At 43.2% G+C, this 27,492-nt stretch overlaps 1 protein-coding gene and 1 long non-coding RNA gene across 3 annotated transcripts in view; one reads left to right on the forward strand and one right to left on the reverse strand.

Moving 5' to 3' along the window:
- The first annotated feature begins 3,785 nt into the window (after positions 1–3,785).
- Positions 3,786–27,492, forward strand: part of LOC143835520 (uncharacterized) — a 73,091-nt gene continuing 49,384 nt past the window's right edge. The window contains exon 1 of the long non-coding RNA XR_013230185.1: positions 3,786–3,921. This is a non-coding gene — a long non-coding RNA (uncharacterized LOC143835520). The remainder of the gene's footprint in view (positions 3,922–27,492) is intronic.
- Positions 9,600–27,492, reverse strand: part of MSH4 (mutS homolog 4) — a 60,978-nt gene continuing 43,085 nt past the window's right edge. The window contains exons 14-20 of one of the 2 annotated variants that reach the window (XM_077333300.1): positions 26,405–26,529; positions 20,781–20,981; positions 20,500–20,618; positions 14,453–14,581; positions 14,151–14,325; positions 13,231–13,319; positions 9,600–11,299 (exon numbers count right to left, since the gene is read on the reverse strand). In XM_077333300.1, the coding sequence (XP_077189415.1) occupies positions 11,111–11,299; positions 13,231–13,319; positions 14,151–14,325; positions 14,453–14,581; positions 20,500–20,618; positions 20,781–20,981; positions 26,405–26,529 (1,027 nt within the window). In that variant the 3' untranslated portion in view covers positions 9,600–11,110. Of the gene's footprint in view, positions 11,303–13,230; positions 13,320–14,150; positions 14,326–14,452; positions 14,582–20,499; positions 20,619–20,780; positions 20,982–26,404; positions 26,530–27,492 lie in introns of both variants that reach the window. The other variant, XM_077333299.1, reaches the window with a different exon arrangement.

Here is a 27,492-nt window from a genome sequence, read left to right on the forward strand (position 1 = left end):
ATGAGCAGAAGATAAGCCATTTGTAATGCCCACATCTCTCAGAAAAGGTGCTTCAACTCACTGCCGCTAGTTTTGAAGGTTAAGGGGGATTTTTGGATGCAAGCAAGATTTATAGACATTTCAGAATCATTGTAAGTAATTAATTTAGGGACATAGAAACTGAAATTACATTCCCTACATATTTCAGTTTTGATATGAAAACACTGACTTTGCTAACATATTTATATGGAAGCTATTCCAAGTGAGTGCTTTAGATCTCAATCTGTCTTAAATTCAAGATGCTGGTTTTGAACTCTGTGTGGGCAGAGTTTGAATATGAATCATAGAATCATAGAATCATAGAGTTGGAAGGGTCCATACAGGCCATCTAGTCAACGCAAGATAAGCCCAAAGCATCCTAAAGCATCCAAGAAAAGTGTGTATCCAACCTTTGCTTGAAGACTGACAGTGAGGGGGAGCTCACCACCTCCTTAGGCAGCCTATTCCACTACTGAACTACTCTGACTGCGAACATTTTTTTCCTGATATCTAGCCTATATCGTTGTACTTGAAGTTTAAACCCATTACTGCGTGTCCTCTCCTCTGCAGCCAACAGAAACAGCATCCTGCCCTCCTCCAAATGACAACCTTTCAAATACTTAAAGAGGGCTATCATGTCCCCTCTCAACCTCCTTTTCTCCAGGCTGAACATTCCCAAGTCCCTCAACCTATCTTCATAGGGCTTGGTCCCTTGGCCCCAGATCATCCTCATCGCTCTCCTCTGTACCCTTTCAATTTTATCGACGTCCTTCTTGAAGTGAGGCCTCCAGAACTGCACACAGTACTCCAGGTGAGGTCTGACCAGTGCGGTATACAATGGGACTATGAAATCTTGTGATTTTGATGTGATGCCCCTGTCGATACAGCCCAAAATGGCAGTTGCTCCCAGCCTGACGCGGCGAGAGGCGCAAAGCGCCTCTCGCCGTGTCAGGCCACTGCCTGAGGGAGCCCCCGGCAGTCGCGCGGAGCGCGGCTGCCGGGGGCTCCCTGTCCGGCAGTCTGACGCCGCGAAGCGCCTCTCGCCGCGTCCGCGTGGCCCGAGCCGCGGGCGTGGCTTCCAGGCGCGGCCCGACCCGCGGGCGTGGCTTCCGGGCGCGGCCCGACCCGCGGGCGTGGCTTCCGGGCACGGCCCGACCCGCGGGCGCGGCTTCCGGGCACGGCCCGACCCGCGGGCGCGGCTTCCGGGCGCGGCCCGACCCGCGGGCGTGGCTTCCGGGCGCGGCCCGACCCGCGGGCGTGGCTTCCGGGCACGGCCCGACCCGCGGGCGTGGCTTCAGGGCGCGGCCCGACCCGCGGGCGTGGCTTCCGGGCGCGGCCCGACCCGCGGGCGTGGCTTCCGGGCGCGACCCGACCCGCGGGCGTGGCTTCCGGCCGCGGCCCGACCCGCGGGCGTGGCTTCCGGGCGCGGCCAGACCCGCGGGCGTGGCTTCCGGGCGCGGGCTGACCCGCGGGCGCGGCTTCCTTTGGATAATTGTATCCTTGTAATCAAGATGAGCGAGGGTAGCATTTGTCAAGGCAATTTTCTTTTAAAGAGATAAACACAAGTAAGGATATAAAGGTTGGGAAACTTCATATGCTTTAATGAGGTCAAATTGCTGGACTTCATAAAGAATTCAAGTCTACTTTATGGACTATACCGTGACATATGTATCTATTTCCACCTATAAATATGAAAACGATCTACACTGCTACACTTTGCTTTACTTTTTATTTTTACAAAGTTGAAAAGCATGAAAAATAAGCTAGTACCTTTCTTGTACCAAGTTGTTCTTGAACTGTTGGAAGCCAATTTTTATGTCATGTATAAACAGTTTTAGGGATGCTCTGTTTCAAATACAAATATTGCAGTGAAAATCTAATGTTTGCTTTCTTACAGAACTAAGCAGAAGAACCACAGACACATGCACCCATAAACTATGGAATTGGCACCTTTAGCACATGCATGGATCTCTGCATCTGTGCATTCAGAGCAGTGCACAGAGTTTCTAGTAGTTGTACTGTGAATGGTTGCATAGCACAAAATGAATGATGCTGACTGTTCCAAAACTGCCATTACCTTCTTGGAGGAGGATAAAGATTAGACATGCTCTTCAAATATTCACCAAACTTTGTCTGGTTCCATTCAGCTGTTTGAACTCTCTCCACTGGCTCAGCTGGCTCACACAAGCCCTTTGAAAAGGCTGTCTGAGTGAGCCTAAAACAGCTGGGCCAGAAGAAAGATGGGGATAAAATCTCCTGGGAAGCACTTAACTCCCATATTTAACACTCTGGTTTTGCCCCCTCACCCCAAAGTGATAAGGAGCTAAACCAAAGAGTTAAATTTTCACAGCCATTTAAACCTAACAGCTAAGCATTCTGGCTTACCATGGCCAGGAGAAAGGAAGAAGGGAAGTCCTTTTCCCGATAATTCCCCCTTTCTTCCAGCTGCAGCAAACCTCAGCCAGAAGAAAGGGAGAACCAAACCTGCAAGATTAGTTTGGTCTGTGGGAGACAAGTTCAGTTTGAGGTTTGATCTGTAGGTTGCCATATTTATTGAACTGAACCATCTTCTTTCACTCCATACCCATCCCTAGTAAAGATACTGAATTCAACCATGCACTACAGCTGCAATCATAAAACAACTGACTTCTTACAGAAGAAGCCAGAAATTGAAATGATAAACTAGATCCAGACTATGTGGAAGTGGTATTGGTCAGGAAAGTGGATGTTAGACTTATTGATGGGTAAGATAGCCACTGTCAAATTGAGTGAAAAATTTGAGAATACTTCTACATTCAGGTTGTTGCTAAGAGTGCTGTCTATATTTATCTTGTAAGCTTTATTGTTTTACAGATTCAGCTGACCTTGCATTACAATCCAAATTTTTTTCTATCCTCCATCAATGCATATAAGCCATCTATGCTAATAAGAGCATGTATATTAATTATTTATCAACTAGAATTTAAGCCCGCTGTGGCTGGCAAACAGCGGGCGCTAGAAGAAATGGTCCTGCGCTCGGTTGCCCCAGCAGGAGAGGGGGGGAGAGAGTGGGCATGGCTTCCCCCAGCCCTGGGAGCAGAGACAGCGACGTGTGAAGACCACAGTTGCTAGGAAGGGTGGGGCAGCACATGTGTGAGCTTGTAGTGTGTCTGGCTTCTTGTCTTCCTGAATCTGTTTTCTGGCTGTGTCTCTCTGTCTCTGCGTAGATCTGTCAAAGTCTCCCAGCGCCATGTGTTTCTGTCTGGCTGCCCCCTATCCTCTGACGCAGCCACCGAGTCCTGGCTGTATCTCCTGTGTGTCTCCCATCCATGGCAATCTGTGGAACTGTGTGTCCTTCTCTATGTGTTTCTCCAAGGCCAGTATGTCCCTCTGTCTCATTTCTCCCCTCGTATTGTCCTTCCTTGTTCCCCGTCCTTCTCTGTGTGGTGTCTGCCTGTGTTTCTCTCACACAGTCTGTAGCTCTCCATCTGTGTCTGTCTCCGTCTGTGTGTCTCCGCGGCCCCTCCCCCCTCCTGGGGCCAGGCTCGTTGTGGCTTATTGTGTGGGCGGCGGCGAGGCTCTCCCCGGGCCCCTTCCCGCAGCAGCCGGAGTAATTGGGGTGAAGCTTGCCCCTGGCCACCGCAGGAGATTCCAGATCTCCGTTCCAGATCTTCTTCCCACAGCCAGTGGGAAGAAAGGACGCGCAGATGTGTGGGCGCGTTGCCGTGGTGGCGGAAGCATGGGCGGAGATTCCAGATCTCCGTAGGTGTCTCTCTGTGGCCCCTCCCCCCAGGGCCCAGGCTGTTCGTGGCGTACTGTGTGTGTGGTGGCGAGGCTCTCCGCAGGGCCTTCTCCGCAGTGGTGGAGTGAGGTTTGCCCCCGGGCCCCCCAGGGGATTCATCGTAGAAGAAATGACGTTCACAGGTGTGCGTGCGTAGCCGCGGGAGTTCAAGCGTGGCCGGAGCTTCCGAAGGCAAGCGGGGCGTGTGTGGGGACAGTAGAGGAGCCGTTGTGGGAGGCGCGGGCGATGCTGCAGGCGGGCGCCGGAGTGTCGGCTGACGGCGCAGGCTGCTCCTGGGCGGCCATGGCGTGGCCAGTTGTTGGCGAGGAGGAGGAGGTGGCGGCAGGTCCGCGGCGGCTGGCCCTTTCAGGGCGCAGGGCGACCGGGTGTGCGTGAGGCGACGGAGGGAATGGCGGCTTCGGCGCGGCTGCAGTCAAGGTGGAAGGGGGACGGATCGAGAGGCGTGAAGCGCCTCCCGATTAGGCAGTCCAGCGGCAAGGGACCAATTGCGAGCTGCGCACCGCCGGACTGACAATTGGAGGGCCCAATCGGCAGGCGCTTTGCGCCTGCCGATTGGGCCCTCCGATTGTCAGTCATGAGGAAGGGGCCTATCGGCACCCTTCCTCATCACGGACAGGGTCCTCCTTAGGTGCCCTTAACCGATTATTTAATCGGCTCCGCAGGAGCAGTTAAAGATTATGATTAGAAATTGAGAATTGTGTGAAGACAGTTTTAGGCACCGTGTATTATTTACTGTGGAGAATTGTACAAAGAGGTTCATTAAAAGTATTTTGATTCATGCTGATATTATGTGTTTTGGTACCCTATTTTATGGTAGTGTTAGCTTCTTTAAATTGAAATGGAGAGGTGGGATATACAGTTTTAAATAAATACATAAATATATAGTGATAAATGTAGGGAGGGAATTACACTGCCCTGAACTCCTTGTAGGAAAGAGTTGTACAAAATAAATACAGAACTAACACTGCAATCCTATGCAGAGTTATTCAGTGGTCTTAAACTAGGGTAATTTTATTGGGTTAAATGTAAAAAAAAATTATTTGACTTGGAAGCACAGAACTTTTATACAGAATCTCCAATGTTCCACATTTCCCAGTTTAGGGGGAAATGCTGTTCAAACAAATTACAAAGATAACCTGACTCTAATGATAACAAGAGATAGAATTTTTACTTACAAAAATGAAAGCACATGACATATTTATATAGGTATATTTAATATATAAGATGAAACAGAAGGCAATCGGCAGCAGAAGATTCTCAGCATCTAACTCAGCATCTAACTGATAAGAGGGTGGGGGCAACTGCCAAATGTACCAGAGAAAGAGAGGGAGAGCGAGAATTGTCTTAACTCTTTCTTGCCTGGATCCTCTTATTTATTTATTTATTATTTATTATATTCATATACCGTACAATATCCAACAAAGTTTGCACAATATTGCAAAGTAATACCAGCCAATAGGTTCCACTTTGAAGGTGGGTAAATGGGAGTTATAAATCTTAGCAACTCAGCCAAGAAAATGTATTAAACATTACATATTTCATATTATATGACTAAAACTATGTCCCTTTTAAAACCAGAAATATCCATTAAGAAGCTGTTATGCATAAGCTACATGTGAGCAGTATGTTATTATAAAATTTATGTATGCATGATAAATGTCAAATAAATTCTCAACACTGCTATCTACAGTAAACAATTTAATACCCAGTATAATATCCTTGTTTAGATTTAACTTCATCAACAGGAAAATTCATGTATTTATATATCATGTTACTAAATTTGGATGGGAGAAAAGATAGCACACAACCTTGGTAATCTGTAATAGAAGCAAGCATGAAATAATCAGTCAGATAATGAACAAATTGAAATTCTGGGCTTTTAAATATAATCCAAGGCAATTTACCATGTTTTGCGTGCTAATAACACAGTCACTTATGTTTACTGGTACAAGCCAATTCATTGTCATGCAGCAGCTGAATATCAAACGAGAACATACAAGAATAAACTGAAATGTTAACATCATTATATTTGATTGCTGTGTTGCTTATAATGCTCCATCATACTGTCGTTGCTAAAGACAGGAATTTGTATTACCTATTTGGGAATGATCTGATTCATGGACTCAACCTATCAAAATGCAGAAATAACTGTAGAAGAACAGAATTTCTGCAAAGGTTAATAAAGTATTGTTTTAAAGTTGCTATAAAAATGGTGCCTTGAAATTTAAGAGGGTCAGATTTGCAGCACAAAAATTGTTAAGTAAGAAAGCTGTTGTAGCATTTCTAATTGTAATTGCCTACTAATTGTATGTGAACTAATTACGTGTATAATTTACATGCACACACCATCCACAACTTACGTACTATAATTTTTAAAACCTTGCAAAGTTTTGAAACTATTTTTATTTTTTAGGAAGACAGTGCTGTTGAATTTTATTATGGCATAAATGTCAAGAATGAACTGAAACATATAGGTTTAATTATCATAAATTGTGGAGCTAATGGAAAATGCCACATTTAAATACTTTCCTCTCATGTTTATAGAAATGACGAAATAACTTGTCTCTTATCTGTGAACAAAGCATTAGTAAAAACAGTCAGTACTGCTCTCTCTTCATGACTTAAACCAAACTGCAGCTATAGTAATAAGTTGTACTACTATCAGCTAGTCTGATATGAGTGAGCCTTTGTCTCTTTTTAAATTGTGGTTAATATGACTAGATTAGATAATTAGGTGCATTCTGATTCAGCAATTATTTATAGTGTAACGTTGCATTTGCCTGTAAGTGCTGTTCCTTAAGTGGTGGTCTATGTAGGCACACACAGGGACTGTGCCACAGAGAGGAGCTAGAGAGATTTATTTTGCAGTTTTTTACTCCCAGGAGTGCTAACCCCTACCCATCATAGAGGAGTAGGGTGATTGTCCTGCCCAAAATTCATATGATGTGGGAGAGGATAGCACTGCTCCCTCAGTTCTCCTATCCCACTGCCTGGGAACTATGCATGTAGGAGAAATTGCCCACAGTGGGGAAAAGAGGGAGGGATGTGTGCCTGCACAGAAGATCACTGGAGAAACAGCAAGTAAGTGCAACAGGTAAGTACAACTCTGTTTTCATCTTTGTGCCTTATGTGCAGTTTCACATGGGAAAATAGTAAAATCACTCACCTGGAGGAGTGTGTGGGTGAAATTAGCAGAAGACTGATTGTAGAACCCCACAGCAGTCTCACTCTGGGACTGGACGTCCATTGAGTAGTGTCTGACAAACATCAAATATCATCCAGTGGGAGACCTGCTAAGAACGCTGTTGAAATGGCTTGAGCCCATTGTTGAAGACAATGTTCTTATGTTCAAGAGGCATATAACATACGAATGACTGAAACCATCCATCGGGATATGTCTGAGAGGAAGCTTTTTTCCCTTTGTTCTGGTCCCAAAAGCATATAAAGATGTTTCTGTCTACTCTGAAGTATCTGACCCATCCAAATTAAAGATCAATGCCTACAGGCATCCATTGTGTGCAGTGTCCTTTCTGCAGAAGTAGGAACAGGGTAGAAAACTGGAAGAGAGATTGCTTGGCCCAAATGGAACCATGAAACTATTTGGGACACAAAGCCGATAGGTTTGAGGATTACCTTGTCTGTATGGAATTGGGTATACGGAGATTGCAAGACAGGGCCGCTAGTTCTCCTACTGTTCTCTCAGATGTTATAGCTACCAAAAATAGTACCTACTAGCTAGCTACTAGCACCCTACTTGGCCCCAGAACACCTAGCCACAGTGATCCATACGATGGTCACCTCTATGAACTTCTGCAACTCACTCTAGGCAGGCCTACCATTATCCTTGATCTGGAAACTACAACTGGTTCAGAACAGCACAACCAGGATTCTCACCGATACACCATGGATATCCCAAATCCGTCCCATACTTCAATGACTCAGCTGATTCCCAATTGAATTCCAGATCAGACTTAAAGGTTTTGGTTCTTACCTTCAAGGCCATACATGGCTTGGGCCCAGCGTACCTGAGAGACCGTCTTTCTGTCTATACCCCCAAAAGAGCACTATGCTCCGCCACTGCCAACAGGCTGGTCTCAAAGCAGCATGTTGGTCTTCAACAAGGGCCAGAGCCATCTCTGTCCTGGCCCTCACCTTTTGGAATGAGCTCCCGGAAGAGATCAGGGCCCTGCCCAAATTCCCACAATTCCACAGGGCCTGCAAAAGGGAGCTCCTCCACCAGGCATTTGTTTCGAGGCCGACTGACTTGACAATCATCCACTGCTCCCCCCCTCTGACACCCCTTCCATGACCTGAACCAGTCTGACCTCCCTGAAGGGTTCTGTTAAAGTTATCATTCCTGTTATAATATTGTTAATCAAAGCCATCAAAATTCTATTAATCGTACAACCACTGTTGGAACTGTTGTTGTTATGTTATGACTGTGTTATATACTTATGATGTTCTATGTAACCCCTGCAACGTTTTATGTAAACCACCCTCAGCCATTTGAGAGGGCAGTATAAAAATCTAAGACATTTTTGCAGGCCATGCAGAATGCCAAAAGGTCCTGCAAGGCCCACAGCTGATTCCACCAAGTCGGGACCAAAAAGGCCCTGGCCATGGTCGAGGCCAAGTGTGCTTCTTTGGGGCCAGGAACAACCAGTAAATTGTGACCCCCAGAGCGTAAGGCCCAATATATCCAATATATTGTTATGCCATTATAACTTCCAGATTAAATTTCCAATTTAAATTATGATTCTGATATTTTGCAGGTTATATAGTTTGAATATACTAACTAGGTCAGCTATTATCAATGCATCCATGGAGAATCAAGTGAATTAGTCCCTATGGACAAAATGCTGCAAGCTGAATTTAGGATGAACAAGGCAGTTTTCATGAGGAACAACTGCAATAAAAGCTGCTTTGCTTGGCCATAAAGAAATGGAGATGTTTTTATTAAAGATAACAGGGTACAACTACTACAAGGAGTTTTGGTCAAATCATCGCTGTATATTGCTTACTGATACTTACAGTCAATACTAGATTATAATGTTGTAAAATGGCACAGAGCAAAATCATCTTGATGGTACAGCTGCCTTTCTTTTTCCAGGATTGACAAGGACAGAGAGTAGAATTCAGATAATATGGGTCAAGTGTCCACCCCCATCCTTATTTGCTCCTTTTGATTAGCTCTCTTAAGAAACCCTGTTTAATATAGAACAGGAAGGTAAAGCTAAATCCTAGCAAACATCTTTATGAAATTGCTCTAGCCATATCTCTAGTATTCATTTTCAGTACATTTAATCTTATAAAACTGATGATTTATATTGATTTTCAAAGCATTTGCTGTGTACTTAGATTTTGCTTTCAATTTGTAACTGACAAAATAATGACTATATCTAATCTTGAATGGAAAAGTCTAGATAAGCCTTTTTTTTTTTGCTCTGGGTAGTTTTTTGGGTAGAAACTGATTTTGTCCATGCAATTTAGCAAACATGTTAAATAGAAACTAAAATATTTTATTGAATTAAAACTCTCTGGATAGATACAGACACGTACTAGTTTTAGAGACATGGAGCTCTGGTTCCTTTGTTTTTCAGTGTCTATCTCTGAGGGAACAACAGTTCTGTACATTTTAAACAAAAGCTGGCTGTGCACATTACTTATTGGCTCCTGTATTTCAAATCAGTTTCAATCCCCAGAGCGGTTTAAAATGTAAATACCTAAAAATATAAACGTGAATGAACAGATACAGATGTTATAAAAGGCGGACAACCAAATCATGGGCAGAGGAATAAAACTGATAGCTGATGTAGCCTTAAGTTTCCTGATGTGTATCTATGTCATTTCAGCTGCAAAATAAGGAAGAAGTCATGCTCACTCTGTGGCTCATAACACCCTAGATTTTTATTTAAAACATTACATTCTTTTTAAGAACCAAATGCAGCTTCAAATATGTTGTATGAACTAGAAATTAAAGATGAAGATAACTGCAGATAAAACCATTGTATTTATGCAAATTACTCATCTGGAGATTTGAGACAGGCATTTATAATAGACCTTCTGAAGGTATAGAAACCAAGAAAATCAATGTCACTACATTAATATGTTGTGGGAGTATGTATTAAATTGAGAACATACATAAATAGTAGTGGTTGTATAAATTCATGAAAAGATATGTGCAAAAACAGCCAGCATAAACAAAGAAACATTGTACTGTTGATATGCATAATTTTCACTTACATTATTGGTCAGCAATATATGGAACCTTCCAAATAAACTGATATTCTCCAACAGTAGGTGAGGACTATGCATATTAACCAGCCAATGGCTAAAAAGAAATCCAGATCAAATGTTGATGTTTTTCTATGCTTTGCTATGAATTTGTATTAGTATTGGTATTTTAGTACTCAGAGCAGAATTACAATCCCAATAAAGAACTTAAAATTAGAGAATTTTTAAAACCAGTTTTCCATTACTGCATAATACAACTTATGCACAATGAAGAAAAAGGAAACAGAAGAGAATCTATTTGAATGTTCTAACAAGATGGAAATCTTCCTGTGCAAAAGTTGTGATTTGCAGAGTGGTGGACTTCTTTATAGGTAAAACTGTAACTGATTACAACTATGACGTCAGTCCAGAAATGCATTACACAAATGTTCGATTTTTAAAAAAAATTAGTAACATGATCTACAAAGTTAGTTCAGATGTAATGACAAGAAAAAACATTAGAAGTTACATAAGACAAACAATACAATGAAGTCAAGAAGAAAAGATAGTATGCTCTCTTATCAAACTGTTTCCGCAGCATTAAAGATGTTCCAAGATAAAATGTACTGGATAGATAAGTCCCTACCACCCATGCTATCATTTTGCCTTCTTCCTTTCAGTTGAGTTCGTTATGAACACTTTTTATTTTCTGTATAATTGTGCAAGCAATGCCCTTCTTGTTTCCTTGCTTAACTTAGACAATGACTGAACAAATATTAGTGGTAGGAGGGTGTTTGTCACTAAAACCGTTGAACAATGATGAAAAAACTAATCTTAAATTTAGTTTGCTGTAATATTCATGTTTCCTTAAAATGGAAAATAATAGCTTCATAGTTCTAATAGCATAATGCCCCTTTTAATACTCCTATTTAAATAAGAATGAATGTCCTGCAAAACTGATACAAATAAACATTAGTAAATGCAAAGAAAATAAAGAACATCTGAATATAAAGTATTTAATGAGAATTTTTGTCATATGTATAAAAGGAAGCATATTTTCAGACTTTATATTAATTACACTTCAGATGGAATTGCAAATTATTGCTGGCTTTCGGTAGATACTCGTTCAGAAATAACGCAATCAGCCTCATACTTTTTCTTCAGCCCCTTCAGGTATATTCGCAAGCTATCTTGATCCAGTCGGGAGTTGCGTGCAGCCTGTACCAATCTACTCCCTAAGTGATATACTGCCCGCTCCTTTAATGTTTCTGGAGTACTTCTTTGTTGCTGCTGGGATAATGAATTACATATATTACAATCTGAACGTTTTGTGACTCTCATTAGGCAAAATTACCCAATTATACTCTCATGTCAATTGACTGAAATATAGCTTAAGTGAAAACTAAAATAATATCTTGAAAATATGAGTTAACTCCAGTTTTGTTGAAGTAATGGGAATACAGCAGTATATGCTGGGGGTAATATCAGAGACTATGAGGGATCCTGAATTGTTCCTGCATTTCAGATTTTCCAGAAAGATGGAAAGAGCTATGGTCCCTATTATTATTATTTCCATTCTAGATAAAGATCACTAATCAGATCAACTAGTGCGTTTGCGCTGGGGCTGCCGCGCGTGCGCGGGGCCCCAGGCCGTCCTCTACCGCCACTCCGGAGCAGTGGTCCACGGCAACCGGAAGGTTGTGCTCTAAATGACTTGTTCACTATCAATGTCTAGAAAGTCAGTAAAGGCTAAGGTTTAACTGGTCACAAATGCCAAAATTCAAAGGAACAACTAGCAACTACAGTTCAAATTTCCAGCAATCTTGTCCTTTTCCTTCAGCAACTACAGTATAAAAATAATTATCAAAAATGGATGAACTGATATGCTGGATACTACCTTCCAGCACAAATGGTGGAGCCTAATTTGGATTAAACATGAACAATGTTATTTGAAATGTTTTGTGAACTGGTCACAGTGAGCCGCCAGAAGGCTTGTTCTGTTTTGAAGTGAACAAAATTAACAGTCCTTTTAATACATGAATATGTATCAAGAAGAGATAAGAGTTTTTTCACTGCCCCCTCTTCCTCCTCTGTCTTCACTGCCTCTTAGATCACACCTTTCTGCCATCTCCACCTACAATCTTTGGTCAGCATTGCCACTGCCTCCTTGCTTCTTTTGCCCCCAACTGTGCTCCTGTCATTTTCTCTGCCTACTCTTGGCCACATCTTAATTTTATTCTAAATGAATGGTTTTATGGATTTGTTAGGCAACTCTATAATTCCAATAGTGACCCGGCAAGATCTCACTGTTATTGTTTTTAGAAGTACAGCTATACATGCTGTTTTTCCATAATGGGGAAGGTGGGAAATTCCTATCCTTCTCTCTGGCAGTGTCCATATGTTGGAACAGCTTGCTAATAGAAATGTGTTTGGCTATATCTTTCCTGGAGTTACAACAGTTAGTTAAAACTCAGTTTTTATGAAAATAATTCCATCGTGCATAAGACTGAGCATAGCCATTTTAAAATTATTATTTGCTGTTATTTCAGCAGCTATGCTTTAAATATAACTTAGTAGCTTTGTTTAAAACTGTGAATTGTTTTAAGTCTGTTTTATGTGTTGCTTTTTTTAAATGTCATGTCACAGCAACCCCATAGGGTTTTCAAGGCAAGAGACATTCAGAGATGGTTTGCCAACGCCTGCCTCTGTGTAGCGACCCTGGACTTCCCTGGTGGCCTCCTTATCCAAATACTAACTAGGGTCAACCCTGCTTACCTTCTAAGACTGGTAAAGAATATATGGTATATAAATTTCAAAATGAGTATATTTTGGCAGCACTAATTCTATGCAAAAGCCATTGGAATAAAGGCACGAGACCAACACTGCAATCCTAGGGAAAGTCAAAACCTTCTAAGTCAACTGAAATCAGTGGACTTCAGCACCAAGTTCAAGGATTTCAACTGACAGAAGGTTTTAACTCATGAAAAGGTGACTCATGCCCTTGGCAAAACACCTGCACTCACAGTCAGCAGTGAGCAGCTCTTTGTAAGAACAATAGTATACTCAACAAAGATAGCATAATGGATGTGAAACTGTTTCAATAATGCTCCCCCCCCTTAAAATCATAATTTCCCCATACTTAGAATTGTGTAACTTTGCTTATGTGTACTGAAAGAACTACAGATAAAATGTCTGACTTGCGGGCTATTATTACATACCAACATTTGTCCAGCAATAAGTGTTACAATCTCTCTTGCATCCAATATGATCGATGGAGGAAGAGAGGAGACCCCGGCAGCTTTTAATCCTAAATATAAAGAAAAAGCAGTTGTTCATGGACAAAGATAGGCAAGGTTCATTCAAGTCAAAACTTCTGTCTGGCCCAGGTCCAACGTAATCCGCTGATTTAATATGATTTCTAAACCATGTTAGCTTTTGACTGGCATAAGTTACAGAAAACATATCATAATTAAAAGACCTTCACTTGCTGCCTGTCCTTTTTTTAAATCAAAGAACTGGTTTAAACCTTGAAAGCCAGGAGCAATTTGGCCTCAGGATTTTATCAGGATATGGTCTGCTCCTGTAAGATCTTATGGGCTTTAAGATCTTCATAAAGGCATTGCTCTGTGTCTCTCTGTCATTAGAGACAAGGCCTTTTCAGTTATAATGGCTCTCGTGGAACTGTCTCCCCTAAACTCTTAGCCTAGAACCAAACTTTGTAACTTTTTGACACCCTGTATTTTAGCTATGTTGGCACTGTAATTTTCACCTCAAACTGGTTTGGCAAAAGAATTGTTTAGTGGGAGACATAAGAAGGTGAACACTGCATCTCCTGCATCTTTTTTCACGCCAGTATTTCAAAAATTTCTCAAAAAGGGAATTCAAACTAAAAATGAAGCATCATGCAAAATGGAAAGCAGTTTCCAGTAATAACATGTAGTTTCAGCTAAGCAAAGATCAACTCTGCACAGCTCCTCTGCCAGATAGCCCTTCTGCATGCAGACCAATTCTCAGAACGCAATCTGCAAATGGAAGCCCATTTTCATATACAAATTAAATCTTCATGGATTAAACTGCTACTTACTCTTACAATATATGTAAACTTCAGTAAATGTTTACAATCAATATTCTACATTACCATAATTTTTTTCATCTGTGTGTCCTTTAGAAAGAATATAAGTATAAGCAATTTTCTCTGTATCTCCAAAACCCCTTCTCATATGCTGTACTTCAAAGTAGTAATTTTCCACATTAGGATACAAGATGTCAAGGTGACATAATTCCAAGAAATGAGTAGCAAGGAGTGTAAATGCCTAAATCATGAAACAAAAAATTATATCAATTAGAAATTATTGGTACAAATGGATAATTATCTTTTATAGCCAAGTAAGAAAGTAAAAAAAAAATCAGGCATCTATTGATTAAAAACTTTCTTAATACCTTTAATTTCAAAAGATATTCACAGACTGCATAACATATACCAATGCCTTCTTCAGTACTGGTACCTCTGCCAAGTTCATCAATTATGATAAGTGATCTGTCATTAGCATTTTGTATGATATACGATATCTAGAGAAAAGGATATCAGATTTCATTGCCAGCAAGAGATGTGAGAAAACAATATGCTAATAAGAGTTTTTATTTCTTGCTTGAAATTGAGTCCGTAAATCCGTTTTAGTAACATTTAAACAGTTGCTACTTAAAAGCGGAACATCTGTCAATAGAAACAGCCCAGTCAAGGAGCTTCTTACATGAGCAGTAGAGTCAATGTACAGAGAGCTCTTACATGCACTAGACCATCGGTATTAAGAAATCAGAATGGTCACATTCAGAAATAGAGCCCTTTTAAATACCAGTTCACTTTCATGTCAAATGGACCAGATGCATGATGGCATGATGGCAGCTATACCCATTCCTGAAGCAAATGTGTGGGGTATGCAGGCGTCATCAGCTAAATTCAAATAATACAGGAAGCAATATGTTAAAACGTTAATAGTTACCAGGCTCATAATTGTTATGGTTTGTTCATTCTTTTAGTGGCTATTTATAGGTCCACATCAGTGGCAATATCCAGGCACCTAGAAATTGTTATCCTGAACCATCTCATTTCAGATAAGATTTGAAGCACTATTGGCTGATAATAACGGTGCTTTTTGTTCCAGAACTACAGATGGAGATACAGATCTTCCCTGTGGCACACAGGATCTTGGCACCCACAATAATCCATTGTTCTGATCACATCCAGATTGGTCTATTGCAACGCACTGTAAGTGGTGCTGCCTATGAAAGCTATTCAGAAGCTTCAACTGTCTCAAATTGCAGCAGTTAGGCTGTGAAGAAGTATAAATTAAAGCACCATATATTGTCAATTTTAAAAGCTTTACACCAGCTTCCTGTTTTCTTTACTGGTGATGTTGAACTACAGGGACTAGGGTTGGGCGCTTCAGCATCCGTTCGCACCTGAAGCAGCCAGCACTGTGGCACGGGGGGAGGGGATGCACGGGTGCCAGCACACCGGCCAGCGCACACACTCATGCGCATAGCTCTGCATATTGTTTGTGCGCTGGCTGGTATGCTGGCACCCGCGCCTAACCTCCCCCCCCCCATGCCGCTGGCTGCTTTGGGAGTGAATGGCTGCTTTGGACACCGAAGCGCCCAACCCTAATAGGGACCACATTAAACCCACATCTCTATGATCTCATCTTCTGAAGATAAGTAAATATGCATCAGAGACTGAAGAATTTGCTTAACCACTGCTTTACCAATAGTCAAGAGTGAAGGTGTACTTTCTTCTCTGATCACTAGGAGTTCAATTTACTGAAGAAAATTGTCCCAGACTGAACTAGGAGGCATCTTCTACCAGTTGTTATTACCCCATCTATTAAGTATAATCTAAAACTCTATCTGAAAGAACAGTACAATTAAAAGAACATGCAACAGAGAGCCAGCTTGGTGTAGTGGTTATGAGTGCAGACTTCAAATCTGGTGAGCCGGGTTTGATTCTGCACTCCCCCACATGCAGCCAGCTGGGTGACCTTGGGCTCACCACAGCACTGATAATGCTGTTCTGACTGAGTAATATCAGGGCTCTCTCAGCCTGACCTACCTCACAGGACGTCTGTTGTAGGGAGAGGAAAGGGAAGGCGGATGTAAGCCGCTTTGACCGTTTATGCACTGGGAACTTAACTGCCCCAGCTCCCATGCAGGAGCAAAAATCGGGGGCAGATGAGGAGCACCAAGCCAAATGTTCCCCATGTGGGTGCAGGAAGAGGTGGGGCTGCCTGCTATGACTAAAACTCCAGCCTGCAGCCCGGCATGAAACCTCCAGTGCATAAATGGTCTTTGAGACTCCTTCAGGGAAAGAAAAGTGGCATATAAGAACCAACTCTTCTTCTTCTTCTTCAGTTAACAGTCCTATCCATAGTTAACATTCTGCCTACTTGGTGGGTCCTGGATCAGCAGGTGTAATTTTATGTCTATAGTACTGATTTCATAGGATATGGAAGAATGAATGACTACCTAAAGTACTACATCCTACAGAGATAGTTCTTACAATGTCTAGACAATGTCAAACTCTTTCTGTGGGATGGATAGGTTTTGGGGAAAAGGAAAGGGTAAACAGATTCCAGTGGACACCTCTGCTGGCCTTGGAGATGAGTGTAGGACAGATTATAACATGGTCATTATTATTATTATTATTTTATTATTATTTATTTGATTTGTATGACCGCCGCTCTCGGAAACCGGCTCGCGGCGGTTTACAACATTTTAATACAAATACAATATATTAACCATTAAAATTCCCCATTAAAACCCCATTAAAACCCCATTAAAACAATGACTAAGTCACAATGATGGCGATTAAAACTATTCCCGTACAGGCCCACTGGATGAGCAGAAGGGAACGGAGGATAATTGGGCATGGGATGGAACACTCTGGGGAACCAGGTCAGTTTAGTACTGGCCTCCCCCCTCCGGGGAGAGGGGTCCGATCTTAGCCCCGGGCCATCACCCGGCCTTAGACAAACGCCTGGCGGAAGAGCTCCGTTTTGCAGGCTCTGCGGAACTCAGAGAGCTCCGACAGGGCCCGCAGCTCTTCAGGGAGCTCATTCCACCAGGTAGGGGCCAGGACCGAAAAGGCCCTGGCCCTTGTCGAGGCCAGGCGTGCCTCCCGGGGTCCTGGGATCATCAGCAGATTCTTACCCGCAGAGCGAAGTGCCCTGCGGGGGGCATAAGGAGATAGGCGGTCCCTCAAGTATGCAGGACCCAAGCCGCGTATAGTCTTAAAGGTTAGTACCAAAACCTTGAACCTGATCCGGAAACAAACTGGCAACCAGTGCAGCTGCTTCAGCAGAGGCTGAACATGGGACCTCCAAGATGATTTAGTGAGGACCCGTGCAGCTGCATTCTGTACCAGCTGTAACTTCCGGGTTAGAGACAAGGGTAGGCCCGCGTAGAGCGAGTTACAGAAGTCTAATCTAGAAGTAACCGTTGCATGGATCACAGTGGCCAGGTGTTCCGGGGGCAGGTAGGGCGCTAGTAGCCGAGCTTGGCGTAGATGGAGAAACGCCGTCCGGGCTACCTTAGTGACCTGGGCCTCCATGGAAAGTGAGGCATCCAGAATCACTCCCAAATTCCTGGCTTGGGGCACAGATGACAATTGTACCCCGTCCAGGCAGGGAAGACGCGCTTCCTGTTCCTGCTCCCTTCGGCCTAGCCAAAGGACCTCCGTCTTAGAGGGGTTGAGTCTCAGGCGGCTCTTTCTGATCCATCCAGCCACTGCTTCCAAACAACTGGCGAATTTTTCTGGGGGGAGATCTGGCCAGCCATCCATCAAGAGATAGAGCTGGGTATCATCAGCGTACTGGTGACACCCAAGCCCATAACTCCGTACCAGCTGAGCCAGGGGACGCATATAGATGTTAAATAACGTGGGGGAGAGCACCGCTCCCTGTGGCACCCCACATGGGAGTGCAAAGGAGTCGGATAACTCCTCCCCCACAGCGACCCTCTGTGATCTGTTCTCTAGAAAGGAGGATAGCCATTTAAGAGCCACCCTTCCAATCCCAGTATCAGCGAGGCGGTGAACCAAGAGCTCGTGGTCAACCACATCAAATGCGGCTGACAGGTCTAATAGCACGAGAATGGCCGACCCGCCCCGGTCCAGCTGGCGCCGGAGATCATCTGTCAGGGCGACCAGCACAGTCTCCACCCCATGGCCAGGACGGAAGCCAGACTGGTATGGATCAAGGGCCGAAGTTTCCTCCAAAAATGCTAGGAGCTGGTCCGCGGCGGCCCTCTCAACCACCTTGCCCAGGAATGCAAGATGCGATACCGGGCGGTAGCTGGCGGGGTCCCGCGGATTCAGCGATGGTTTTTTCAGAAGAGGGCGAACCACTGCCTCCTTGAGCCGCTGAGGGAATTCTCCCGATGTAAGGGAGAGGTTTATAATCTCCCTCAGGGGAACACCTATCCGTGGGTCGCTGATCTTAAGCAACCACGACGGACAGGGATCAAGGGGGCAAGTGGTCGCCCTCACCGACCCTAGCAATTTGTCCACTTCGGATAAAGAGAGCCGCCTGAAGCCATCAAACCTGATCCCCCGTAACGGCCACGGAGCTTCTAGTTCACGAACTGTATCAACTGTGGCAGTAAGGTCACGACGGAGCGACAAGATCTTATCCGCAAAATAGCTTGCAAAAGCCTCGCAGCCTAGTTCCAATTGACTACTATTTTGATGCCCTCCTTCGAGGGCAGTAAGGGTCCGAACTATCCTAAATAATTGGGCTGGGCGAGAGCTAGCGGACGCGATTTCCGCAGCAAAGTAGTCACACTTTGCCGCTTTCACCGCCATCTCATACGCCCTCATAAGCGTGCGATGAGATGTTCTTGTAGCTTCGTCGCGGGTCTTCCGCCACACTCGCTCTAGCCGTCTCACCTCCCTCTTCCTCTCCCGAAGCTCCGCGGTAAACCACGGGGCCTGCTTGAGGCGAGGGCGGAGAGGGCGCTCAGGAGCTATCTCGTCAATGGCGGCCAACAGGCGGGACTGCCAGTCCTCCACCAAGGCCTCCAACGAGACACCGGAGGGCATCGGGTCCCGCAGAGCATTCAGGAATCCTTCGGATTCCATAAGTCTCCGTGGGCGGACTAAAATGCGTCCGTCACCCAAACAGGGGAGGGGTGGCATCCGTAGGCGAGCCTTCAGGGTATGGTGGTCAGACCACGGAACGATGTTGTTAGCCACCAGATCGATCTCAACACCAGCACCAAAGATCAGATCCAGGGTGTGGCCAGCCTGATGAGTGGGACCAGCAACAAATTGCGAGAACCCCAGTGTCGCCATGGCCGACACCAGGTCCAGGCCAAGTCCTGGAGCCGACGAATCCGCATGGACATTAAAGTCCCCCAAAATTAATAATTTGGGGAACTGCAATGTCCAGGCGGCCGCCGCCTCCAGCAGGCCCAGCAGGGCATCGGGCGGGGCAGTGGGTGAACGGTACACCGCCCAGATGGCCACGTTCTCGACCGATTCCCACGTCAGGCCGACACATTCAACTCCTGGGATCGATGGTGCTGGCATGAATTGTTCAAGAGAGCCTCAGTTCACAAACCATAAATGTTGAGGTGACAGATGCTAAAGCACCTGTCTGGATGAAACAGAAAAAAGAAAGAGATGTCAAAAAAAAAAAAAGGAATTCCAAGCAAGGGCTTATTAAACTACTAAATTAACCTACCAAGTGGGAAACTAATGTACCATGTGAAACACTAGGAGGGCATTTCTCAAGAAGTGTTCTATGTGCAAGTTACAGGAAATACCTGAGTGTAAGAAAATAATGAAGTCTAGTGCGGCAGCCTTTACTGACTTTCTAGACATTGGTAGTGAAAGCAGGATATAAAAGCCAACTCTTCTTCACCAGAGAAGCAGACTGGTCCTAGAGAGAAAGTGAGAGGTGTCTCCTAGTCCAGCCATGGCTAGTTGACGGGCAGACCCACCACACTGTTACGTTTAAATGGCTAGCAACCATTTCAGCCTGACAGCGAGGCAAGTGCACTTGCCAGCTGCTGGGTGTGCCTGTCAGTTATTAGGCTGAAATGGATGCGAGCCACTTCACGGGCTGTTTCACTTCCTCTTGCTTGGAAGCAAAATAGATGATGAGCAAACCCACAGGCAAACCCTGTTAGATTTAAATGATTTAAACAGCCAAACTGGACAAAAGGTCAGAGAAGATGCCTTCCCCAAACATAAGGCTACATGACAGGCCAAGTTCATGCTGAATTTTGACTCATGAAATGGTGTGTGGCCATTCTTATTGATGTGGTACAGTATTGTTGCACATGCCCATATTTAATGAACTGTAGCCGATTAGTCTCATCTTAACTATATATGGAGAAAGATGGAAGTTAAGCACCTTGAGTATTTACACTGAAGAAAAACATAGTTAATAATTCCAGAAACTGGCATATACTTGCTAAACTCAGCTGAGTACCTCTTTCATCTCCTTCATGAATGTAGATGAATTTGTTTCTAAATCATCATCCATACCTATTCTAGTAAATATCTGTTCAGCAATTCTAAAGGAAGCATATTCTGCTGGGACAAAAGATCCTGGAAATCAGAAAGGAGGACATCTAAACATGATGATAAAATTAATGTAACCATTTAACATTAAGCTTGTCAAATCTTACGATCCCATTATTACATCCACTGTTTCTCCATTTAAATAATTATAGCTTAACTAGAAAACAATACAAATGAAGTATTGCTTACCAATTTGTGCCATAATTTGAGAGAGGGCTATCTGTTTTAGATAGGTTGACTTTCCACTCATATTTGGTCCTGTGAGTATGATAAAATTACTTCCTTCTGTAATGTATGTATTGTTAGGTACAGGTTTCTCAAATGATATTTGTTCTAGAACAGGATGCCACCCATGCTTTATTGCTAAAGTGTCTGTAAATTCTGGGCGCACTAAATGAAGAAATACAGTAGAATATTTTCTTATTTAGAAATTGATAATCCCCCCACTATAACATGAAGATTATACCACTATAACACACTCTCCAAATACACCCCCTGAAGAACATTATGCCCCACTGGTTAGTGATCCCTGGCCCAAAAGATGATCACCTGGCCTAGAACAGGGCCAGGGAGCTCACTGGGTTTCATAGGACCTGCAAAATGAAACTTTTGTGCTGAGCACTGAGTTGAAGCCAGGCTATAAAGACCACCAAAAGCCTGCAACCCCCCACCCCCCGCCCTGGAATACTCCAGAACACCCAGGTGGATAGGACTTGGGAATGGAAGGATGTTGGCTCTTGTCTTGTGTTAGTTTTTAAGTAGTTTAAATTAATTTTATTGTTTATTAGTTTTAAACTGTTGTACACTGCCCTGAAGAGCCTCTTGTGGTGCAGAGTGGTAAGGCAGCAGACATGCAGTCTGAAAGCCTTGCCCATGAGGCTGGGAGTTCGATCCCAGCAGCTGGCTCAGGGTTGACTCAGCCTTCCATCCTTCCAAGGTCAGTAAAATGAGTACCCAGCTTGCTGGGGGGTAAACAGTAATGACTGGGGAAGGCACTGGCAAACCACCCCGTATTGAGTCTGCCATGAAAACGCTAAAGGGCGTCACCCCAAGGGTCAGACATGACCCGGTGCTTGAACAGGGGATACCTTTACCTTTACCTTACACTGCCCTGAAACATATGTGTTGAGAGGGGCAGGTCTATAAATGCAGTGAATCAATCAATCAATTTAAGCTGGTACAGAATCTGGCAGCATAAAATTGTCAAGCGTTGACCGGTCCCCGGTGATAAAAAGGTTGGGGACCAATGCAATAGACCTTAGATGAAAAATATAAATTAAAGAAAAAGCCAGCTTGACCTTGGAGTTGGATTTACTTCTCCTGCAGTACAGTTTAAACAGTGTCATAGAAGTGGGTCGCAGGACCTGCATGTGGTGGGGAGGTCTCTCCACACTGCACATAGACCTGGGTGGGAATTCTCAACTCCTGCTGCCCCAGCCAATCCTGGGCTGGCTCCTCTTGCCATGTGCTTCAAGAAGAGTAAAGCCCAGCCAAGGTGGCACAGAGCTGTCAGTTCCTGCTGCCCTGGCTGATTTCTTTTGCAGCTCAGTTTAAATTGAGCTACAAGCCAGCCCCAGCCAAGGCAGTGTGGGGCTCTCAGCTTCTGTTACCCCAACCGATTCTGGGCCAAGGTGGTGTGGAGGTCTAAGTTCCTGCTTCCTTGGCCAAACCGAGCTGCAAAAGCAGCCATCCTCATGCATGATAGCACAGAGTTCTCAGCTCCCACTGCCCCAACTTATCTTCGGTAGGCCTAAATAAAGGCCCCAAAAAATCAACTTTATTCAGGCTCAGCTATACTAGTAGCTGATCAGATTCTCTGATCTGTACGTGGCTTAAATAATGCCTAATATTGGTAAGGTTTTTTTGGATATTTTTTTCCAGCTCAGTCTGGCCAATAATCTTGACATGATTATTTCTTTCATTGTGTTTCACTAGGAATTTAACCCAAACTTATGGTGACCATAGGGTTGTGGGTGTCCTGCATAGTGCAGGGGGTTGGACTAGATGACCCAGGAGGCATCTTCCAACTCTATTATTCTATGATTCTATTCTATGACATTATAAACTCAGCTTGTTATTTCTATTTTATTTATGTTTGGTCTTTGAATGGTTAAGATCTTCATTATACTGTATGTTAATTTACTGCCCACCTTCTACTTATATGTAATGGTTGAGGATATTTTGTTTCATAGTATCTGAACATGCACATGAAAGCTTATACCTTAAATAAAACTTTGTTGATCTTAAAGGTGCCACTGGACTCAAAACTTTGTTCTGCTACTTCAGACCAAGACATCTACCCACTTGATGATAGAAGTTTTTATTAGCTGGAATATTACAGCTTTTTCCTCTGCCTCTTCGAAATCCTGCCTGTATGTCTGGAAGTTCTCGGTCCACATATTGCTGAAGCCTACCTTGTAGGATTTTGAGCATAACTTTGCTAGCATGAGAAATGAGTGCAATGGTACGGTAGTTTGTACATTCTTTGGCATTGCCCTTCTTTGGGATTGGAATGTAAACTGACCTTTTCCAATCCTGTGGCCACTGTTGAGTTTTCCAAATTTGCAGGCATATTGAGCGTAGCACTTTTACTGCATCGTCTTTTAAGAATTTGGATAGTTCAACTGGAATGCTGTCACCTCCACTAGCTTTATTGTTGCTCAGACTTCCTAAGGCCCATTTGACTTCACATTCCAGGATGTCTGGCTCCAGGTCAGTGACTACCCCCTTGTGGTTATCAGGGATGTTAAACTTGCTCTTGTATAGTTCTTCTGTATAATTTTGCCACCTTTTTAAAATCTCTTCTGCTTCTGTTAGGTCCCTACCATTTTGGTCCTTTATCATACCCATCTTTGCATGAAACGTTCTTTTCATATCTCCAATTTTCTTGACGAGATCTCTGGTCCTCCCTATTCTATTATTTTCTTTTATTTGTTTGCACTGTTCATTTAAGAAGGTATTCTTATCTCTTCTAGCTATTCTCTGGAATTCTGCATTCAACTGGGTGTATCTTTCTTCCTCGCCTTTTACTTCCTTTCTCTCCTCAGCTATTTGTAAAGCTTCCTCAGACAGCCATTTTGCTTTTTTGCATTTCTTTTTCTTTGGGATGGTTTTAGTTACTATCTCTTGTACAATGTTGCGAAACCCCATCCATAGTTCTTCACACGCTCTGTCTATCCGATCTAATTCCTTAAATCTATTTGTCACCTCTACTGTATATTCGTCAGGGACATGATTTAGTTCATACCTGAGTGGCCTAGTGCTTTCCCCTAATTTCTTCAATTTAAGCCTAAATTTTGCAACAAGAAGCTGATGGTCTGAACGACAATACGCTCCTGGTCTTGTTTTTACTGACTGTATAGAACTTCTCCATCTTTGGCTGCAGAGCACATAGTCGATCTGATTTCTGCGTTGACTGTCTGGTATTGTCCATGTGTAGAGTAGTCTCTTGGGTTGATGGAAAAGAGTGTTTGTTATGACCATTGTATTCTCTTGACAAAATTCTACCAGCCTGTGCCCTGCTTCACTTTGTAATCCCAGGCTAAATTTGGCAGTAATCCCGGTTATCTTTTGGCCTCCTACTTTAGCATTCAAATCCCACATGATGATAAGCACATCATTTTTTGGCGTTGCTTCTAGGTGTTGTAGGGCTTCATAGAACTGGTCAACTTCATCCTCTTCAGCAGCAGTGGTTGGGGCATAGGCCTGGATTACTGTGATGTTGAATGGTTTGCCTTGGATTCGAACTGAGATCATTCTGTCATTTTGGGGATTGTATCCCAATACTGCTTTTCCTACTCTTTTATTGAATATGAAGGCTACTGCATTTCTTCTGAGAGATTCTTGCCCACAGTAGTATACATGATGGTAACCTGAATTAAATTCACCCATTCCTGTCCATTTTAGTTCACTGATTCCTAAAATGTCGATGTTCAGTCTTGTAATCTCTTGTTTGACCATGTCCAACTTGCCTTGATTCATGGATCTGACGTTCCAGGTTCCTATGGAATAAAAGTCTTTACAGCATTGGACTGTCTTTTCACCTCCAGATCCATCCACAATTGAGTGTCCTTTCAGCTTTGTCCCAGTCGCTTCATTCATTCTGGTGTTAGCCACCTGCTCATCCCCAGTAGCATATTCGAAGAGGCAGAGGAACTAGAGATCAAATTGCCAACATACACTGCAGGGAGAAATATCACACAGATATGCAGATGATACCACTCTAATGGCAGAAAGTGAAGAGGAATTAAAGAGCCTCTTGATGCGGGTGAAGGAGGAGAGTGCAAACGTTGGCTGGAAACTCAACATCAAGAAAACAAAGATCATGGCATCCGGCCCTCTCAATTCCTGGCAAATAGATGGGGAAGAAATGGAGGTAGTGACAGAATTTATTTTCCTGAGCTCCAAGATCACTGCAGATGGGGACTGCAGCAAAGAAATTAAAAGACACCTGTTCCTGGGGAGGAAAGTTATGGCAAATCTAGACAGCATCCTAAAAAGCAGAGACATCACCCTGCCAACAAAAGTGCATCTAGTCAAGGGTATGGTCTTCCCAGTTGCAATGTATGGCTGTTGGACCATAAGGAAGGCTGAGCGCCAAAAGAATTGAGGCTTTTGAACTCTGGTGCTGGAGAAGACTCTTGCGAGTCCCTTGGACTGCAAGGCGAACAAACCGATTAGGCCTAGAGATCAGACCTGACTGCTCTTTAGAAGACCAGATCCTGAAGATGAAACTCAAATATTTTGGCCACCTCATGAGAAGGAAGGACTCCCTGGAGAAGAGCCTAATGCTGGGAGTGACTGAGGGCAAAAGAAGAAGGGGATGGCAGAGAATGAGGTGGCTGGATGGAGTCACTGAAGCAGTCTGTGGAAGCTTAAATGGACTCTGGGGAATGGTAGAGGACAGGAAGGCCTGAATTTCTATTTTATTTCTATTTTATTTCTACGATGGGCCATGATGGGTTGGACATAACTTCGCAACTAACAACAAAAATAGCTTTTTCACTTTCTTACCCAATTCTTTTCATAGAATCATAAAATCATAAAGTTGAAAGGGCTTCCTGGGTCATCTAGTCTAACCCCCTGCACTATTTATTTATGTATTTATGTATTTATTATATTTATATACCGCCCTCCCCGAAGGCTCAGGGTGGTTTACAGGGAACAAGAAAAGATACAGATAACACTATGCAGGACACTCACAACCTTATCGCTCCTGCACTGTAACCTGTCACCCCCTTGAACCTTCACAGAATCAGCCTCTCCGTCAGATGGCTATCCAGCCTCAGTTTAAAAATTTCCAAAGATGGAGAACCCACCAATTCCCGAGGAAGCCTGTTCCACTTGGCTTTTGCCTACAGGGGTCCCTTGATATGGACGGGGGCCAAAAGGGGCACTTTTACCAGTGGAAGTGCTGTTACTATTCAAATTCATGTAATGTTTATTCTGTTTTCTAATTAATTGAATCTGTAAGCTGTCTTGAATATCTCACATAAGGGTGGAATATCGGTAAAAATACAATATGTTCGTTTTAAAAAGCATCCTGCTAAACAAAGCTTCTGCCAGAAATGTTAAAAGATTCATAATTAGAACTATTCATGACCTCACTCCCAGATATTTTGTGGCTAGCTCTGCCTCTTGTGGCAACAAATTTGTGGATGGCTTTGCTTCCTTTGGCAGCCATTTTGCAGCTGAGCCTACCACATTGTGTCAGAATTTCAAAGGTGCCCACAGGCTCATAAAGGTTTGGAAGCCCTGGCTTAGCCTGAGGATAGGAGACATTAAGTACACAAGTTATATTAGAACTAACTTACCATAATCAGAGAGTGTGCAAGCATGGGCAAACGACTGTAACATATCTAGCATAGACACAGTGTCAGACAGTTTGTAGAGGCAATGAATATGCTCATAAATTTCACTCAGTAGTTTACACACTATCCTGCAAACATACAGCAGCAGTTTATTTTATACAGAATGTGATATAACTTATACATTAATAAATAAAAATTAAACAGAATAATGGTTTCTAAGACAGCTGTCTGAAATAACACGTGTATTCAAAATTACTTTTGTTAAATATATAAACACGGTCAAATAAAGTTTTAAAAGCAGACTGTCTCAAACCTTGAAAAGGCTGTGAGTTGAATTCTAATAACTGCTGATAGAGCTCCATTTGCAGAATGTAACTATCCTATCTCCCCCTTCCTGCTGCTGCCTTGAGTCTGAAGCAGCAAGGCCTGGATAGAAATGTTTTAAATAACTACATTCTTTTTAAAAAATGATATTACTGTATGTAACAAATATTTCAACTTTTCAAACTGTCTACTAAAGCAATACATACTTCCCACAGTTCAGAAGCTCCTAATGCTGTGTTTTAGAACAATATTTGTGCTGAAGCTACTATAACAGATCTCACTATGTATTGCCAGTACCATGCCTTTTCTGCAGTAGTAAGTAGGGGTGTACAAAAAAATAAAAATAAAAATTTCTTCAGTTCTATTGGAGGCCCCCTCCCCAAATTTCCACTATTTCTGAAAAATCCTGGGTCCGAAAATCGGTATGGTATTCAGATCCAAGATTTTTTCTGGAAATACCAATTTTATTTGGGTCCAATAGACCTGAGAAGAAGAAAAAAAGTGTTTTTTTAATGGCTTACACTTTTAAAAATCTAGCAGTAATAAGAAGCTTCTGCAAAGGATAAATCCAAGAGAGATATCAAGGAACTTATTTAGAATCTTCAAGATCTGATGACTAGAATTTCTCTTACAGATGCAGAAGAAAAGAAAGGAATTTTATCTTATTTGAACAGCTTATGGAGATGCTTTTTAAAAGAAGGTCACCCACCACACTGGGCCTGAATATCAGATACTGTAATACTTGTCCATGCGCAGCAGTCATTCTG

The sequence above is a fragment of the Paroedura picta genome, chromosome 4 (genome assembly GCF_049243985.1).
Source record: "Paroedura picta isolate Pp20150507F chromosome 4, Ppicta_v3.0, whole genome shotgun sequence".
NCBI lineage: Eukaryota > Metazoa > Chordata > Lepidosauria > Squamata > Gekkonidae > Paroedura > Paroedura picta.